Source organism: Poromitra crassiceps (assembly GCF_964638095.1).
Source record: "Poromitra crassiceps genome assembly, chromosome: 4".
Taxonomy (NCBI): Eukaryota; Metazoa; Chordata; class Actinopteri; order Beryciformes; family Melamphaidae; genus Poromitra; species Poromitra crassiceps.
The window spans coordinates 8,942,372-8,961,835 of NC_139626.1; the positions used below are offsets into that span (position 1 = coordinate 8,942,372).

Genomic DNA, 19,464 nt, shown 5'->3' on the forward strand with positions numbered 1-19,464 from the left:
CGGGAGGGCAAGAAGGATAACATCTTTGGAGAGGAACATAACGATAGAGAGAAGGATAACATCTTGGAGAGGAACATAACGATAGCGAGACCTCTATTTCCTCATATCCCCCCCGTCCCTGCTGTCTGGAAATAGCTGTTGAAGTGAACAACAAGGCGCTGTGTCCCAGCTTTCCCATGGCACTGTGACCTATCTGTGACTGGCATGTCCTCTACTGGGAGCAGCCAGCCAGCCAGCCAGCCAGCCAGCCACACACACACACACACACACACACACACACACACACACACACACACACACACACACACACACACACACACACACACACACACACACACACACACACACACACACTTGTTACTGTTACTGTAAGGAGTGATTGTAAACTGGTCTCATCATATGAGTCAGTAACACAACCCATGTGCAAAACAATACATATTTTGCATACATTATTAACCTATACAACTTAAAAAAAAATCCTCCTGTATCTTTTAAACGTGCATACGTTTACAGTACAGTATGTACATTAAATGGAAGAAATATGTAAATATTGCAAGAATAAAAAGCCACTTTCATGTTGCATGTTGTATACATAGATCAAATACATTTGACATGGAAAAAGTATCCGTAACCCAGGATGGAAGGACGTTTTTCCCCCAAAAATTTCCACATTTTGGCAAATTGCCCCTGATGTCCCAGTCGTTGCTCTAGTCATTGCCCTCTGCCGATCTGGGGAGAGTTGTAGACTTGCACATGCTTCCTCCGATACATGTGCAGTCGCCAGCTGCTTCTTTTCACCTGACAGTGAGGGGTTTAGGGAAGGACGTAGCGCGTGGGAGGATCACATGATTCCCCTCCCAGTTCCCCTCCCCCTCGAACAGACCAACCAGAGGAGGCACTAGCGCCGGGACAGATACCCTTATTCCAGCTTCCCACCCGCAGACACGGCCAGTTGTGCCTGTATGGATGACCGGCCAAGCCAGAGGCAAAACGGGGCTCGAACCCGCGACGCTCGTGTTGTAGGCAGGAAATCTACTGCTGCACTACCCGGACGGACGCCCTTCATAATATATGATCTAAGAGCATATTTTGAAATATGAGCTGATCCCAGGAAGCAATACACTGAACATAAATACATACTTGAAATGTATGTCAGACTTTGTAGTGAACACTGCCTTATGTGGCCATATACATACACCAGGGATACTCAACTTGCTTTGCCCGGGGGCCACTTTCGTGAAATGATAGGAGGCCAGGGGCCAGTTAATAAACAAATAATATAATTTTTTCTGTAGCGGATTGTAGGTTTTTGAGGTGTCAGCCGGAGTTTAGTCTGACAATGTTGTGCACACCGGATAGTTAGTTAGGTTAAGTTAGTTGGGTTAAGTACATACATAAGTGCCTGGGTAGCGAGCAGACCGCGGTATTTGACAATTTAGCTGGAGCTCAGTCAAACTTTATTTCATGTTAGTTTTTATTGTGAATTAGATTCTAATTCACAATGAAAACTAACGTGAAATTATTAGAAAATGGTCGGGGGGCCACTCTGCACACTGTCCCGGACCGCATCTGGCCCCCGGGCCGCAAGTTGAGTATCACTGCAATACACTATAGTTTTTGTGTATGAGTAACCGTGGTTACAGCAGATATTGCCCCTAAACATCACCCAGACAAGGATGAATTTGGAGAGCATCCAGCGCGCTCTGTCTCTGTGTCCCTCAGCGTGAGCCAGAGAATGAAATAAAGGCTTGGCCTGGAGTCAGGACTAATGAGACACGTGGGGGTCATCTGCCTGGCCTCACAGCCTGGCCCTCCGCAGGAAGTGACCTCAGAGCATCTGTCATGTCGCACAGGATACCTCCTGGATGACTGAGCGCCCAACAAGCTGACCTCCACGTCATGTGAATGTGCATACAGTATGTCCGCGTGTACGTGACACCGCTGATAGTTTTGACGGAACAAAAGAGACTGGTCATGTTAACATAGTCGACATGTGCACAATAAACGCATCCTGTCTATAGAGACACTGCATGAAATAGGCCACGCCCATCACAGGGGAAAAGCTCCGTTCACTTCCGCAAACACCAGCGTCATTTTCCTTGAATGAAACATAGCTAAAAGCTGTTGTGTGGTGGGGCTGCGCAGACAACAAATGTAACAAAATCGACAATTAAAGTTTTTTTCTACTCCCGAGCAAAACAAGGAAGCCATTGAGAATTGGCGAGAAGGAAAAATGTGGATGTTGCTGTCAATGAAGTAAGTTGGAGTGTTCATCTTCCGTATATACGATCTTTTTGTGCAACACCCGACTATGCACGTGACATAGGAGAACGCCAGGATTGGACGGGAGTTTGTGTTTTCCCCCGTTTTGGGCGTGGTTTCTGAATGATTTCCGCAGTGTCTCTATACAATGATTAAGACAATGCTGCAATTAAGCCACATTTGCATGATTGTATAAAGTGAAACCTCCCCAATAATCTCTTTTACATTTGATAAGTGGTTATTCAACTCACAGAAAACTGATGCCAATGAGTGAGCTGAGGGGAAGGCATTTGCATATGCCAAAAACACCCACACACGTATGCCATGTCCACACACGCACACGCACGCAGGCGCACACGCACGCACACACACACACACACACACACACACACACACACACACACACGCGCGGACACACACACGCGGACACACACACACACACACGCAGGCGCACACGCACACACACACACCCACACACAAGCAAACAAGAAAAGATACCTCAACAGATACAAAAACTCTCTTATCCCCTTATCAGTTAATCTCCTAAACACAGGCAATGTTGAATGAACTTGAATGAATGAACTTAAATAAATGAATGCACGTTTGAACTCAATCCAAGCAGGCTCCTCACCTCCGCCGGTGGCTCCGGGCAGGGAGGGGGGTCTGCCCTGATGTGCACTGAGTCTCTGGTGATGTCAGCGGGGGGCGAGTCCGGCACACCGCCCCTCTCGCGCTCCCTGTCCCCACCCCCTCCGGTGGACCTGGAGGGCGAGCCCCCGGAGCTCGTCCGCTCCATGCCCAGCGCCAGCAGGTTGAGCTGGGGCGACCTGGGGCCGCCGTCCCCCCGCCTCCATCTGGAGCTCCAGCTGCAGCTCCGCCTCCGCCAGCTCCGCCTCCTCCCTGGCCTCCTTGTTGCTCTCCTCCAGGTGCTTCATCAGCACGGCGATCACCACGTTGACCAGGACGAACTGAGCGGTCAGGACGAACGACACGAAGTAGAGCGGCGACACCACCGTGTTGTAGCAGGTGCCGGTTTCCTGTGCGCAGTCCCTCAACGTGTCCTGGAGGCAGGAGAAGAACACTGCATGAGCATGCTGGAGCCAGGAGAAGAACACTGCATGAGCATGCCGGACAGAACAAGGTCAAATATTGGTTTAATCTTACTTATGTGCTATTTCAAAGATAGTATATCTTTGAAATCTTTGGAGGCTAAAACAAAGGTTAAGATCTAATATCTCTTATAAAACTATTATTTGGCCTTGGGAAAAACACAATCTTGTCTTGTTTTTTGTGCATCTAACGTTAGCCAGGCTACTTCATTATTTTTAGCAAGTGGAAACAGGGAGGCATGCTGCATACTTTGACTTTACAAAGGGAATGATATCTTAACACCTCACGCACGCACACACACGCACGCACACGCGCACACACACACACACACACACACCCACGCACACACACACGCGCGCGCACGCACACACACACACGCACGCACGCACGCACGCACGCACACACACACACGCACACACACACACGCACGCACGCACGCACACACACACACACACGAGCATGCACGCACACACACACGAGCATGCACGCACAAACACACACACACACGCGAACGCACACACACTCACACACACAGACACACAGATGTCTCTTGTGTTGCTGCTGTATGTGTCTATTTGTTCGGGATCCAAAACTGCTGCGGCAGTTTCACCTTCATGATGCCATTCCAGTTATCTCCGGTGGAAACTCGGAACAGCAATAGGAATGCCATGCCAAAGTTTTTGAAGGTTGCATAGCGCCCCAGACCCTCACATGGGTGCAGCTCATCACAAACTGAGAAGAGAAGACAAGCAGAGGAGAGGAGAGGAGAGGAGAGGAGGGGAGAGGAGAGGAGAGGAGAGGAGGGGAGAGGAGAGAGAGGAGAGGAGAGGAGAGGAGAGGAGGGGAGAGGAGGGCAGAGGAGAGGAGAGGAGAGGAGGGGAGAGGAGAGGAGGGGAGAGGAGAGGAGAGGAGAGGGGAGAGGAGAGGAGGGGAGAGAGGAGAGGAGAGGAGGGGAGGGGAGAGGAGGGGAGAGGAGAGCAGAGGAGGGGAGAGGAGGGGAGAGGAGAGGAGAGGAGGGGAGGGGAGGGGAGGGGAGAGGAGGGGGAGAGGAGAGGAGGGGAGAGGAGAGGAGGGGAGAGGAGAGGAGGGGAGAGGAGGGGAGGGGAGAGGAGAGCAGAGGAGAGGAGAGCAGAGGAGAGGAGGGGAGAGGAGAGGAGGGGAGAGGGTGGGGGGTGTTGAAGAGGGAGAAGAATGGCCAGAGTAAAGGACAGAAAGATAAAGTCACAACAGAGTTTTTTTTCCCAAAGAAATAATAATGATCACTGTGATACAATTTTCTTTCGCTGAAAGCTGCGAGACACAATTAGAGGTTTCAACATAGTATTATGAATCAAGAAAGCAATTACTGTAAGAGCAGACAGACTGAACCCCCAGGAGGAGAGAATGAAACGCTGTGTGCATGCCTGTGTGGAGATGGAATGATATGCATAATAACACTATGTGTGTGAATGATGGCTGTTTTGGCCTGACTGCACTGAATGCACCCTGACTGCACTGAATGCACCCTGACTGCACTGAATGCACCCTGACTGCACCGTGCGCGTGTTCGTGTCCTTACTCAAGTCACCGAACAGCTCCACTCCCAGCGCTGCAAAGATAAAGAAGAGGAGCATGAAGAGAAGACCCAGATTCCCCACCTGCAGAGAGACAACAGGAAGGAGGGGAGGGGGGGAGGAGGAGGGGCGTTAGTCAGAGGGGAGGAGCCATGGACAACAAACAGCAGGTTCCAGCAAGGAAATCAACCAAAGGCCATGACAAATGCTTTCCAGCAAGGGAAAATGTGAGCGGAAAACAGGAGAAAGACGCAGTGACAAAATAATTACTGGTAAAGGTAAAGTCCACTGATTGTCACACAATGTGTGAAATTTGTTCTCCGCATTTGACCCATCCCCTGGGGGAGCGGTGAGCAGCAGCAGTGCCGCGCTCGGGAATCATATGGTGATCTAACCCCCCAATTCCAACCCTTTGCTGCTGAGTGCCAAGCAGGGAGGCAATGGGTCCCATTTTTATAGTCTTTGGTATGACTCGGCCGGGGATCGAACTCACAACCTCCCAGTCTCAGGGCGGACACTCAGACCACAAGGACACTGAGCTGGTCTGTAGGATACAAATGAGGGCTGCACGATATGCAAAACAAAACCAAAAATAGTATTGCAAACATGAGTGACGGTTTTAGTGGGGATGCAGATTTTTGTATTCCATTTTTACTGGGCGGAAAAATGAAAATGACGTGATTTTTACCGGGGTCTGTACAAGCATCTTAACCTCATGTCTGGAGAATAATATGATTTGTAGGCCGGGGAATTTTACCTTCATCAAATTGCAGCCGCTCCTGAATATTGAATATTGCTAGCTGATCCTGGACTACAGTAATCAGCGTGCGGCGTCCTCCGTGATCCACCCCGTTATCGGATTTATTAATTATGAACACTTATGATAAGCTCTGGGAGGGATTAGCCTGCAACAACACTCAATGCTTCTGTCTCATTTGCAGAGACAGAGGCGATATCGAAAAATGCTGTAAACATACATGTGCATGTGACGTTCGCTCTCTAATCCAAAGATTCAAGAAGTACTTTTTCCCCATTTTCTCCCCAATTATACTTGGCCAATTTATCCCCATGCATTGCTGCCCTATTGGCTGCCCTGGTCACTGCTCCACCCTCTGCCGATCTGGGGAGAGCCGTAGACTAGCACCATGCTTCCTCCGACACATGCGCAGTAGCCAGCTGCTTCTTTACACCCGACAGCGGGGAGCTTCACCGGGTAGGACATAGCACGTGGGAGGATCACGCTATTCTTCCCACCAGCACCATTTCCCTTCCACCCCGAACAGGCGCCCCGACTGACCAGAGGAGGCCCTGCTAGTGCAGCGACCAGGACAAATACCCCCAATCTGGCTTCCCACCCTCAGGCACAGCCAATCGTGCCTGTATGGACGCCCGACCAAGCCGGAGGTAACACGTGGATACGAAACTGCGACCCTCGTGTTTCTACTGCAACACCACCCGAATCTACTGCAACACCACCCGAATCTACTGCAACACCGCCCGAATCTACTGCAACACCGCCCAAATCTACCGCAACACCACCCGAATCTACTGCAACACCGCGCGAATCTACTGCGACACCGCCCGAATCTACTGCGACACCGCCCGAATCTACCGCAACACCACTCGAATCTACTGCAACACCGCCCGAATCTACTGCAACACCGCCCGAATCTACTGCAACACCGCCCGAATCTACTGCAACACCGCCCGAATCTACTGCAACACCGCCCGAATCTACTGCAACACCGCCCGAATCTACCGCAACACCGCCCGAATCTACCGCAACACTGCCCGAATCTACCGCAACACCGCCCGAATCTACCGCAACACCGCCCGGACGCCCAGGAGTTTACTTTTTCTTACGTTTATCTCATCTCTTCACTGACCCACCATGGTAAAAAAAAAACTGAAAAACAACACACACTTCTTCATCTCTGCAGGGGGTTGTCTATGCAAATAAGCGCAGCAAGAGACATGAAGCTCAGGGGAAGTGAAGTGGAGAGTTCTGAGGCTTCTGAAAGAGTCATATTCATGAGGGGGTTCTGGGATATGAGGATGGGGATGGCTGCAGTGGGAAGTATTAGGATAGGAGAGAGCCAAAGTTACAGATGAGGAAGGAAGAGAAAAGTGGTGGATGTGGAGGTTGCATTTGAGTGATTGCGTACCTGAGGCAGAGCTTGCATAACGGTGTCCAGCAAAGCTCTCATCCCCACCGCCATCTTCAAAAGCTTCAGTACTGCGGGAACACACACACACACACACACACACACACACACACACACACACACACACACACACCACACACACACACACACACACACACACACACACACAAAATGAGACAGTGCCCCAAGAATATTAACATTTGCAATTTTACGTAACAGAACAGGGACTTGAAGGGAAAGGGATCTAGCAGAGAGCTATAACAACATTTCCCAAAGGTTCCACACAGTCTAATCTTGCTGGGTTGCTGTTGTCACAGATACAGCAGGAATGTCTTTGCATGGGAAAACAGTCAGATTTCAGGCAGCCTGATTGAGGTTGCACACTACTGATTGGGGTTGTGTCGGGCCAAATTAAATCCGTTTTATTTTTTTCAAAATCCCATTAGATAAAAAAAAAAAAAACATTTAAATTTGAGTTTAGGGGTTAGGATCAATATATTTTTTGATGACAGCCTCTTCGACATGTTTCTCAAAGTGAAAACCAAGTTGTGAGGTCATGACGTAAGAGTCCCATGCAAGACCGACACCCCCCCCCCCCCCAAAAAACAACAACAAACAAACAAACAAACACCCCAATCTAAAATCTAAAACGTTCTCTTTCAAAAAAGTTCTCTAGGGTTATTTTACAATTATGAAGTCATTTAGCTTATTACATGAATAGGTCTACTTCAGATTTGGATAATTAGGCCTACTTTGATCCATTTCAGCCAAATTATGGAAACTTCTGCAATATTCCATGATGATTTCATTTTTTATTACCAAATTCCATGATGCCATGATTTTTTCCATTTTGCTGAAATCACATGGAACCAAGGGCTGTGGTTTGATGAGGGTACTGGCATGGCACATTTAATTACAAAGGCCAATGGACAATGTGTGATAATGCAGAGAGGAGTAAGGATGCACACAGAGAGGTGAGGGAACGCATCAGACATATTAATAACAAACTGCCTTTACATATTTACATGCTGTACATCCTGGCTGATGGGACTGTAATCTCACTACTATCATAAGGTCAAGGACGGCAATAACCAATCACCCAAAGCAGCAGAAAAGCCTTTGGCCACATTAACAGTCTAAATACACCATCATCTCCAATCTGCATATACGGAGAAATGAACTTTTGCCCATATTAACAGGCATCTGGTAGCTTGGGATCAAAAAAACATAGTTGTAAAAAAATGGTAAAGATACCTGTGAATGGGGCACTGGCTGACAATTTTGAAGGATGGAAATATGACAAAGGAGGTGACGTGAAGCGCTGCACGTTTTGTCGAGTAAAGCAGACATCCGATGACAGTGTGTACATTGGCGCTGCATGTTAATGTCAGATGTAAAAGCAATCCAGCTAACTTGCATGTAGACACAATCTGGATATGAAACACGTGTTAATAATACCAGATGGAAAAAGGATCCGATTATTGTAGCTTGGAGAGTCGGAGTCCCATGTTTGTATTCTTGTCAACAGACTGTAAAATGGTAAGAATTGCAAATTCCACAATAATGTACTCTCTCACCCACCTCCCCTGCCCTCATTTAGCTCCCCCTCATTCCCTTCATCTCATCTTTCTTTTCATCACTTCCTCCCCTCTGTTCTCTTCTCTCCATCTTCTTCTCATCTATTTTCAGGTCTGAACATCATCATCATCACTCTTATATTTGTCATCCTCCATCACGCGTGAGGTGTTCCATCCCTCGCTCCATACCTGCTCTGTGCCCTCTGTCCCTCGCTGCTTAAGTCACTCGCTTCATGTGTCTTGGCTCTCGTCCACCGTCCGCTACCTTTCCTCCCCTCTCTCCCTTCTCTCCTTTTCTCTATCACTTTCTCTAGGTCTCTCTCTCTCTCTCTCTCTCATTCTCTCTCTCTCTCTCTCTCTCTCCATCTCTCTCTCTCTCTCTCTCTGTCTCTCTCTCTCTCTGCCCTCTCCATGCTGAGTCTGTCAGCTGACTGTGTTTCTCGGTACCATCTGGTCGGCTCACACCCCGCTCGAACCCTGCTGAGAGCCGCCATGCAAAAATGACAAAGAGGGGAGTCCCAGGGACACACCGCTGTTTTACAAGACATCTTAAAACTACAGCTCCGTGAATACGACCAGCCTGCGTGTGTGTGTGTGTGTGTGTGTGTGTGTGTGCGTGCGTGCGTGCGTGTTTGTGTGTGTTTGTGCGCGCGCACGTGTGTGTGTTTGTGTGCGTGTTTGTGCGTGTGTGTGTGTGTGAGCGTGTTTGTGTGCGTGTTTGTGCGTGTGTGTGTGTATTTGTGTGTGTGTGCAAGCGTGTTTGTGCGTGTGTGTGTGCAAGCGTGTGTGTGTGTGAATGAGTGTGTGTGTGTGAGCGTGTTCGTGCGCGCCCGTGCGTGTGTGTGTGTGTGTGTGAGAGCGTGTTTGTGCATGTGTGTGTGTGAGAGCGTGTTTGTGCATGTGTGTGTGTGAGTGTGTTGGGGAGAGGTGGGCGGGAGGGGAGGTTGCGTACCTCGTGCTATCTTTTTTTTTTTTTTTTTTTTTACCTCGTGCTATCCTCAGCACTCTCATGATGCGGATGATGGTGGGGTTGATGGGCAGTGAAGCGTTGACCTCAATCTCCTCTAGAGTGATGCCCATGATGGACAGCAGCACAATGGCCAAGTCCAGCTGGTTCCACCTACACACACACACACACACACACACACACACACACACACACACACACACACACACACACACACACACTCATCAGTCCATACCACTGACTTGTTTTGGTAGTAGCACTGACCCAACACTGCAAAAATTGATAAAGACGTCCCTACAGACACAATTGGTCATGTCTGTGGGTGGGAAGCCAGTGGGGTATGAGTCCTGATCGCTGCACCAGCGCCTCCTCTGGTCGGTCGGGGCGCCTGTTTGGAGGGGAGGGGAACTGGGGCAATAGGGTGATCCTCCCACCCCACGCGCTACAGTACGTCCTGTCATTGAAACGCCTCGCTGTCAGGTGAAAAGAAGCGGCCGGCGACTGCACATGTATTGGAGGAAGCATGTGCTACTCTACGGCTCTCCCCAGATCGGCAGAGGGGCGGGTGGAGCGACGGCCGGGACAGCAGGGGGGATTGGCCAAATACAATTGAAATGGGAGAAAAATCCTTAAAAAAAAAAAAAAGTAATAGCGTCCTGTTCAGTTGAATAATCTGTGAATAACTCTTTAAAACATTAAACAGAACCATACAAGTTATAATACTTCAACTACGCAACGACTCAATTAACCTTTGATTACACTTTTGGAAACTCTTAATGGTCCAGCGATTTGCAGAATTAAGCCAAAACTCTGTCACACATCGTGAACTAATCACATAAAGCTCGCTTTAATTGGCACATTACAGTTACAGTTTATTCCTATTTGAGACCGAGTAAAGTCGACTTCATTAAAGTACGAGACACACGTTCTGGATGACAGTGCTGCCTGGGACTGTGCAGATCCTTTCAGATAAGGCCCAGGTTTAAGAGGCAGATCAAGAATAGCAGTCATGAGGCCCTGGACACCCGTATCATAAAGAAAGACAGTACAGTCAGTTAGCCCAGAAATCAGCACAACACAACACACTCCAGATAACTGAGCAAAGCTGTTTTTACAAACCCCTGAACAACTAATACGGATGCACGCACACGAGATGTTTGGAACAAGACTAGCGTGTAAAAGTCAGCGAAGATGATAATTTTGTTGTAAAGCTCCGAGTGTGGGCTTATAGTTGAGTGGGTGGTCTTTGCCTCCTTGTCTCACTAATCAGGGTTGTCAATTTACCACGTTTCTAGTTCATTGGCAGGTCTCTCTCTCTCTCTCTCTCTCTCTCTCTGTATCTCTCTCTCTCTTTCTCTGTATATCTCTATCTCTCTCTCTTTCTCTGTATCTCTCGCTCTCGTCTCTGTGGGCTGACCCCACACCAGAGTTTATTCCTCACGTCCACATCTAAACATTCAAAGTGCACGAATCAACACGAGAGAAAATCAACTTAGAATCCAATGAGATTGTCAGATTGATCCTGGGGGTGTGGCCAGCTTAAGGTGTGTGTACAACGTGTACGTTTGTGTGTGTGTGTGTGTGTGTGTGTGTGTGTGTTATGGTAATATGAGAGTCTGAACCACCGCCAAAGAGGATAATAGACCAGTCTGGCAAACAGAGTGGACATCATGGGCCCCTCGGTGGCGAGATCTGGTCCAAAATCTCACCGCCTCCACTGCGTGCGTGCGTGCGTGCGTGTGTGTGTGTGTGTGTGCGTGCGTGCGTGCATGTGTGTGTGCGTGTATGTGAGTGTGTGTGTGTGTGTGTATGTGTGTGCGTGCGTGCGTGTGTGTGTGTATGTGTGCGTGTGCATGTGTGTATGTGCGTGCGTGTGTGTGTGTATGTGTGTGCGTGCGTGCGTGTGCGTGTGCATGCGTGTGTGCGTGTGTGTGTGTGTGTGTGCGTGCGCGTGTCTAGGCATATGTAATGTGCGGTTGTGTAGTTTGTGTTGTCTTGTGAATGAGTGAATGTGCGGCCGTGTGCACGCTCGTGTTTGTGTGGTTTTTCAGTGGGAAGCCAGGGATTTTAAAGCGATGACATCATCATGGGGAGTGTGTTTTATGGGCGCTTAACGAGGCTGTTCGCACAAGCCGACCACTGCAGCACCTTACAGAAGAACACTTAAGCTCTCCCAAAAGCGCCTCACATTTTCCACATGACTCAGAGGTTGTAGAACGGTGCACTCGACCGCCGATCTATGAGAACCGCACGTAGGCTGTGAAAAAGAGGGAGATTTTCCGGTGCATCGACAAACATATCAGAAGCCTAAATCGAGGGGGGGGGGGGGGGGGGGCAAGTGTTGATTCTGGATTGGTGGTTTCCCAAAATCCCAATGTTTAAACACGGACCCACCTGTCCTTGAAGAAGCGTCGGAACCCGAAGGCCACCAGCTTGAAGACCGACTCCAGGACAAAGATGAGGGTGAAGATGTAGTTGCAGATCTTTAGTGCCTCATCCAACTCCTGGTGAAACAAGAAGATCTGAAAGATTTAAGGTCGTTACACACCGGGGAGCGTTTTTCTCGTGCGATTAATTTGGCACGTCAATAATATGTTTCGAACCTATCAGTGAATGCAACCGTCCATAGCAACGGCAAAGTTTTCTCTGATCGTTATTGCGGCGTTTATTTTTTCGGACCACGGTCAATTTTTCAGAAATCCGCGTCCGACGTGTACACACCTGTGGCTGTGATTGACAGGTGGGTCAAAATTCGCATCGCAATTTCGTGCTGTATATTCGCATCGCTCTTGATGTGTAACAGCCTTAATGCATTGCAAAATAAATAATAATAATAATCCATCTTTACAAGTGAGGGTTAATGAGGTGAGGTCATTCAGATCAACCTCCTTCCAAGAAGTCTACTGAAAACAACCTCATCCGTCAGCAGATTATTTTCACTTGTTTAATGAAAAACACAAACTTCAGACTCAAGAAGACTGATGCAGAATGGAATGTAACAGCCAAAAGGTCAACAGTGAGCCAGGAGTCGTTAGAAGTCGTCTTAAATGATGTATTAACATATATCTTGGCCAAGAGATGCACTCTTCTATATTCACGAATGGCTACACCGCTTTACAGGCCATGAACAGACATTAACCCATTGATACCTGATGCAGCATTTGTGTGTGTATCCCTTTAAGACCACAAACTGCGTCACGCGGTTTGCGGTCTTAAAGGGATACACACACAAATGAGGGATATACACGCAAATGCTGCATCAGGTAATAATGGGTTAATAGATACTTACAGTATAGGGCACATATCAGATGACATCTGTTTTGACGTACATTTTGAAGGCAACTCTGTCGACTCTGTATATTAATATGTATCTGTTATTCTGGCCCTCTGCAGGGCACAGTGGGAGAGAGAGGGACTGCAAAGGTAGGCTACAGGTTATCTGAATATTGTGTCTGTCTGTGTATGTATCTACAATAACTATGTGTAACTAAATGTATATGAACACATGAACTACTGATTGTCTGAATAAAGGCTAATAATGTGATTTAAATGTTCCATATTAAAGACTAAATGACTTGTTATGGTGGATATTCTTTGCAGTATGCATTTATAAACATGGTCCATGCACAAAATGCCAAAGAGCCCATATTGTAAACTACTGTATGTCCACTTCCCCAGAATAAGCCATTTCCATGAATAGATCATTCACATTTCCCCAGCTGCCCTCCCTCATTCTCATTGAAAATGTCATTCAACTCAAAGTGTCCCTTTTTTGTCTGTGGGAAATTTCGCAGTGCCCATCTGCATGTCAAAAGTGACCTTTACTTTAGTCGCCGGACATGTGGGCAGAGAACTGCTGGAGTCAGGAGGGATTTCACTAAATCCCCTCTGGTGGCCATCACCCATCCACTCACAGCTAACTCCATTTTCTACTTTCACTCCCCTCTACCCCACTAGCCTGTACTGTATACAGTATACCCCACTACCCTCTATCCTACCCCACTACCCCATACTGTGTATACCCCACTACCTATTCTGCCCCTCTCCTATCATACCTCACAACACTCCATCCTACCCTACTACCTATTCTGCCCCTCTCCTATCATACCTCACAACACTCCATCCTACCCCACTACCTATTCTGCCTCTCTCCTATCATACCTCACAACACTCCATCCTACCCTACTACCTATTCTGCCCCTCTCCTATCATACCTCACAACACTCCATCCTACCCTACTACCTATTCTGCCCCTCTCCTATCATACCTCACAACACTCCATCCTACCCTACTACCTATTCTGCCCCTCTCCTATCATACCTCACAACACTCCATCCTACCCCACTACCTATTCTGCCCCTCTCCTATCATACCTCACAACACTCCATCCTACCCCACTACCTATTCTGCCCCTCTTCTATCATACCTCACAACACTCCATCCTACCCCACTACCTATTCTGCCCCTCTCCTATCATACCTCACAACACTCCATCCTACCCCACTACCTATTCTGCCCCTCTCCTATCATACCTCACAACACTCCATCCTACCCCACTACCTATTCTGCCTCTCTCCTATCATACCTCACAACACTCCATCCTACCCTACTACCTATTCTGCCTCTCTCCTATCATACCTCACAACACTCCATCCTCGACCACTACCTATTCTGCCTCTCTCCTATCATACCTCACAACACTCCATCCTACCCTACTACCTATTCTGCCCCTCTCCTATCATACCTCACAACACTCCATCCTACCCTACTACCTATTCTGCTCCTCTCCTATCATACCTCACAACACTCCATCCTACCCCACTACCTATTCTGCCTCTCTCCTATCATACCTCACAACACTCCATCCTACCCCACTACCTATTCTGCCTCTCTCCTATCATACCTCACAACACTCCATCCTCGACCACTACCTATTCTGCCCCTCTCCTATCATACCTCACAACACTCCATCCTACCCCACTACCTATTCTGCCCCTCTCCTATCATACCTCACAACACTCCATCCTCGACCACTACCTATTCTGCCCCTCTCCTATCATACCTCACAACACTCCATCCTACCCCACTACCTATTCTGCCCCTCTCCTATCATACCTCACAACACTCCATCCTCGACCACTACCTATTCTGCCCCTCTCCTATCATACCTCACAACACTCCATCCTACCCTACTACCTATTCTGCCTCTCTCCAATCATACCTCACAACACTCCATCCTACCCTACTACCTATTCTGCCCCTCTTCTATCATACCTCACAACACCCCATCCTACCCTACTACCTATTCTGCCTCTCTCCTATCATACCTCACAACACTCCATCCTGGCCCACTACCTATTCTGCCCCTCTCCTATCATACCTCACAACACTACATCCTGGCCCACTACCTATTCTGCCCCTCTCCTATCATACCTCACAACACTCCATCCTACCCCACTACCTATTCTGCCCCTCTCCTATCATACCTCACAACACTCCATCCTACCCCACTACCTATTCTGCCCCTCTCCTATCATACCTCACAACACTCCATCCTCGACCACTACCTATTCTGCCCCTCTCCTATCATACCTCACAACACTCCATCCTACCCCACTACCTATTCTGCCCCTCTCCTATCATACCTCACAACACTCCATCCTCGACCACTACCTATTCTGCCCCTCTCCTATCATACCTCACAACACTCCATCCTACCCCACTACCTATTCTGCCCCTCTCCTATCATACCTCACAACACTCCATCCTCGACCACTACCTATTCTGCCCCTCTCCTATCATACCTCACAACACTCCATCCTACCCTACTACCTATTCTGCCTCTCTCCAATCATACCTCACAACACTCCATCCTACCCTACTACCTATTCTGCCCCTCTTCTATCATACCTCACAACACCCCATCCTACCCTACTACCTATTCTGCCTCTCTCCTATCATACCTCACAACACTCCATCCTGGCCCACTACCTATTCTGCCCCTCTCCTATCATACCTCACAACACTCCATCCTGGCCCACTACCTATTCTGCCCCTCTCCTATCATACCTCACAACACTCCATCCTACCCCACTACCTATTCTGCCCCTCTCCTATCATACCTCACAACACTCCATCCTACCCCACTACCTATTCTGCCCCTCTCCTATCATACCTCACAACACTCCATCCTCGACCACTACCTATTCTGCCCCTCTCCTATCATACCTCACAACACTCCATCCTACCCCACTACCTATTCTGCCTCTCTCCTATCATACCTCACAACACTCCATCCTCGACCACTACCTATTCTGCCTCTCCTATCATACCTCACAACACTCCATCCTACCCTACTACTTATTCTGCCTCTCTCCTATCATACCTCACAACACTCCATCCTACCCTACTACCTATTCTGCCCCTCTCCTATCATACCTCACAACACTCCATCCTGGCCCACTACTGTACCTATTCTGCCCCTCTCCTATCATACCTCACAACACTCCATCCTGGCCCACTACTGTACCTATTCTGCCCCTCTCCTATCATACCTCACAACACTCCATCCTACCCCACTACCTATTCTGCCTCTCTCCTATCATACCTCACAACACTCCATCCTACCCTACTACCTATTCTGCCCCTCTCCTATCATACCTCACAACACTCCATCCTACCCTACTACCTATTCTGCCTCTCTCCTATCATACCTCACAACACTCCATCCTACCCCACTACTGTACCTATTCTGCCCCTCTCCTATCATACCTCACAACACTCCATCCTAGCCTACTACCTATTCTGCCTCTCTCCTATCATACCTCACAACACTCCATCCTGGCCCACTACTGTACCTATTCTGCGCCTCTCCTATCATACCTCACAACACTCCATCCTCGACCACTACCTATTCTGCCCCTCTCCTATCATACCTCACAACACTCCATCCTACCCCACTACCTATTCTGCCCCTCTCCTATCATACCTCACAACACTCCATCCTCGACCACTACCTATTCTGCCCCTCTCCTATCATACCTCACAACACTCCATCCTACCCTACTACCTATTCTGCCTCTCTCCAATCATACCTCACAACACTCCATCCTACCCTACTACCTATTCTGCCCCTCTTCTATCATACCTCACAACACCCCATCCTACCCTACTACCTATTCTGCCTCTCTCCTATCATACCTCACAACACTCCATCCTGGCCCACTACCTATTCTGCCCCTCTCCTATCATACCTCACAACACTCCATCCTGGCCCACTACCTATTCTGCCCCTCTCCTATCATACCTCACAACACTCCATCCTACCCCACTACCTATTCTGCCCCTCTCCTATCATACCTCACAACACTCCATCCTACCCCACTACCTATTCTGCCCCTCTCCTATCATACCTCACAACACTCCATCCTCGACCACTACCTATTCTGCCCCTCTCCTATCATACCTCACAACACTCCATCCTACCCCACTACCTATTCTGCCTCTCTCCTATCATACCTCACAACACTCCATCCTCGACCACTACCTATTCTGCCTCTCCTATCATACCTCACAACACTCCATCCTACCCTACTACTTATTCTGCCTCTCTCCTATCATACCTCACAACACTCCATCCTACCCTACTACCTATTCTGCCCCTCTCCTATCATACCTCACAACACTCCATCCTGGCCCACTACTGTACCTATTCTGCCCCTCTCCTATCATACCTCACAACACTCCATCCTGGCCCACTACTGTACCTATTCTGCCCCTCTCCTATCATACCTCACAACACTCCATCCTACCCCACTACCTATTCTGCCTCTCTCCTATCATACCTCACAACACTCCATCCTACCCTACTACCTATTCTGCCCCTCTCCTATCATACCTCACAACACTCCATCCTACCCTACTACCTATTCTGCCTCTCTCCTATCATACCTCACAACACTCCATCCTACCCCACTACTGTACCTATTCTGCCCCTCTCCTATCATACCTCACAACACTCCATCCTAGCCTACTACCTATTCTGCCTCTCTCCTATCATACCTCACAACACTCCATCCTGGCCCACTACTGTACCTATTCTGCGCCTCTCCTATCATACCTCACAACACTCCATCCTCGACCACTACCTATTCTGCCCCTCTCCTATCATACCTCACAACACTCCATCCTCGACCACTACCTATTCTGCCCCTCCCCTATCATACCGCACAACACTCCATCCTGGCCCACTACCTATTCTGCCTCTCTCCTATCATACCTCACAACACTCCATCCTGGCCCACTACTGTACCTATTCTGCGCCTCTCCTATCATACCTCACAACACTCCATCCTCGACCACTACCTATTCTGCCCCTCTCCTATCATACCTCACAACACTCCATCCTAGCCTACTACCTATTCTGCCTCTCTCCTATCATACCTCACAACACTCCATCCTCGACCACTACCTATTCTGCCCCTCCCCTATCATACCGCACAACACTCCATCCTGGCCCACTACCTATTCTGCCCCTCTCCTATCATACCTCACAACACTCCATCCTAGCCTACTACCTATTCTGCCCCTCTCCTATCATACCTCACAACACTCCATCCTGGCCCACTACCTATTCTGCCCCTCTCCTATCATACCTCACAACACTCCATCCTACCCTACTACCTATTCTGCCCCTCTCCTATCATACCTCACAACACTCCATCCTACCCCACTACCTATTCTGCTCCTCTCCTATCATACCTCACAACACTCCATCCTACCCCACTACCTATTCTGCCCCTCTCCTATCATACCTCACAACACTCCATCCTCGACCACTACCTATTCTGCCTCTGTCCTATCATACCTCACAACACTCCATCCTCGACCACTACCTATTCTGCCCCTCCCCTATCATACCGCACAACACTCCATGCTACCCCACTACCTATTCTGCTCCTCTCCTATCATACCTCACAACACTCCATCCTACCCCACTACCTATTCTGCCCCTCTCCTATCATACCTCACAACACTCCATCCTCGACCACTACCTATTCTGCCTCTGTCCTATCATACCTCACAACACTCCATCCTACCCTACTACCTATTCTGCCTCTCTCCTATCATACCTCACAACACTCCATCCTGGCCCACTACCCCTCTCTTTATCCCTCCCAGTTTCTCTCCCTCTTTCACCCTGCGTTTTTCCTCTCCGTTTTAGCTGTTCAACATTGTTGGCACAATCTCTCCATCTTTTATTCCACCCTTGTTGGCTACTGGCCCATCTGGTGGCCAACAGTATGATGAACTGATATAGTGAAACCTTTCTAAAGTGAATGGACCACAACTCCCAGCTGGCACAGCTACCTGCTTGTGTTGATGAATAAATGGGCTATAAATCACAAGTCTCCGCCGTAGACCTCGGTCAAACAGTATTGATAAATAATTTGTTTTAACCTCCTGGAAGTAGAAGATGGCTGAGGTTTGCTATCTATGTAGGACAGTAGCAGGGCCTAAAGGTTTATACTCTTTGAAAGTCAATTTAGTATACTTTAATTTAAAAGAAATGTATCTTGCTGAGCACAAACTCTGCTGTTTCATAAACTTTTGTTAACCACAGACTTTATTTCATGCATTTAATAAAAATCCCACTGCCTTTTCCCCCCCTGCATCCCTGCGGTACGTTAGTCTATATTGGCAAACTTAATATATCCATCAAACTGTTTTTTGTAACCAGCACCAGAGCCGTGTATATAGAAGAGTCGCAACATCTCCATTCACTCCAATGGACCAGTTTTTTACTCTCAAGAGTTCCAGGAAGTAAGGTC

At 48.4% G+C, this 19,464-nt stretch overlaps 1 protein-coding gene across 1 annotated transcript in view; it reads right to left on the reverse strand.

Moving 5' to 3' along the window:
- The window catches only part of cacna1g (calcium channel, voltage-dependent, T type, alpha 1G subunit), a gene marked incomplete at both ends in the record, with an annotated part of 368,718 nt that overhangs the window by 15,810 nt on the left and 333,444 nt on the right, over positions 1–19,464 (reverse strand). The window contains 7 exon segments of the mRNA XM_083635743.1: positions 2,894–3,106; positions 3,108–3,323; positions 3,983–4,104; positions 4,931–5,009; positions 7,091–7,161; positions 9,654–9,787; positions 12,029–12,138. Of these exon segments, the coding sequence (XP_083491869.1) occupies positions 2,894–3,106; positions 3,108–3,323; positions 3,983–4,104; positions 4,931–5,009; positions 7,091–7,161; positions 9,654–9,787; positions 12,029–12,138 (945 nt within the window).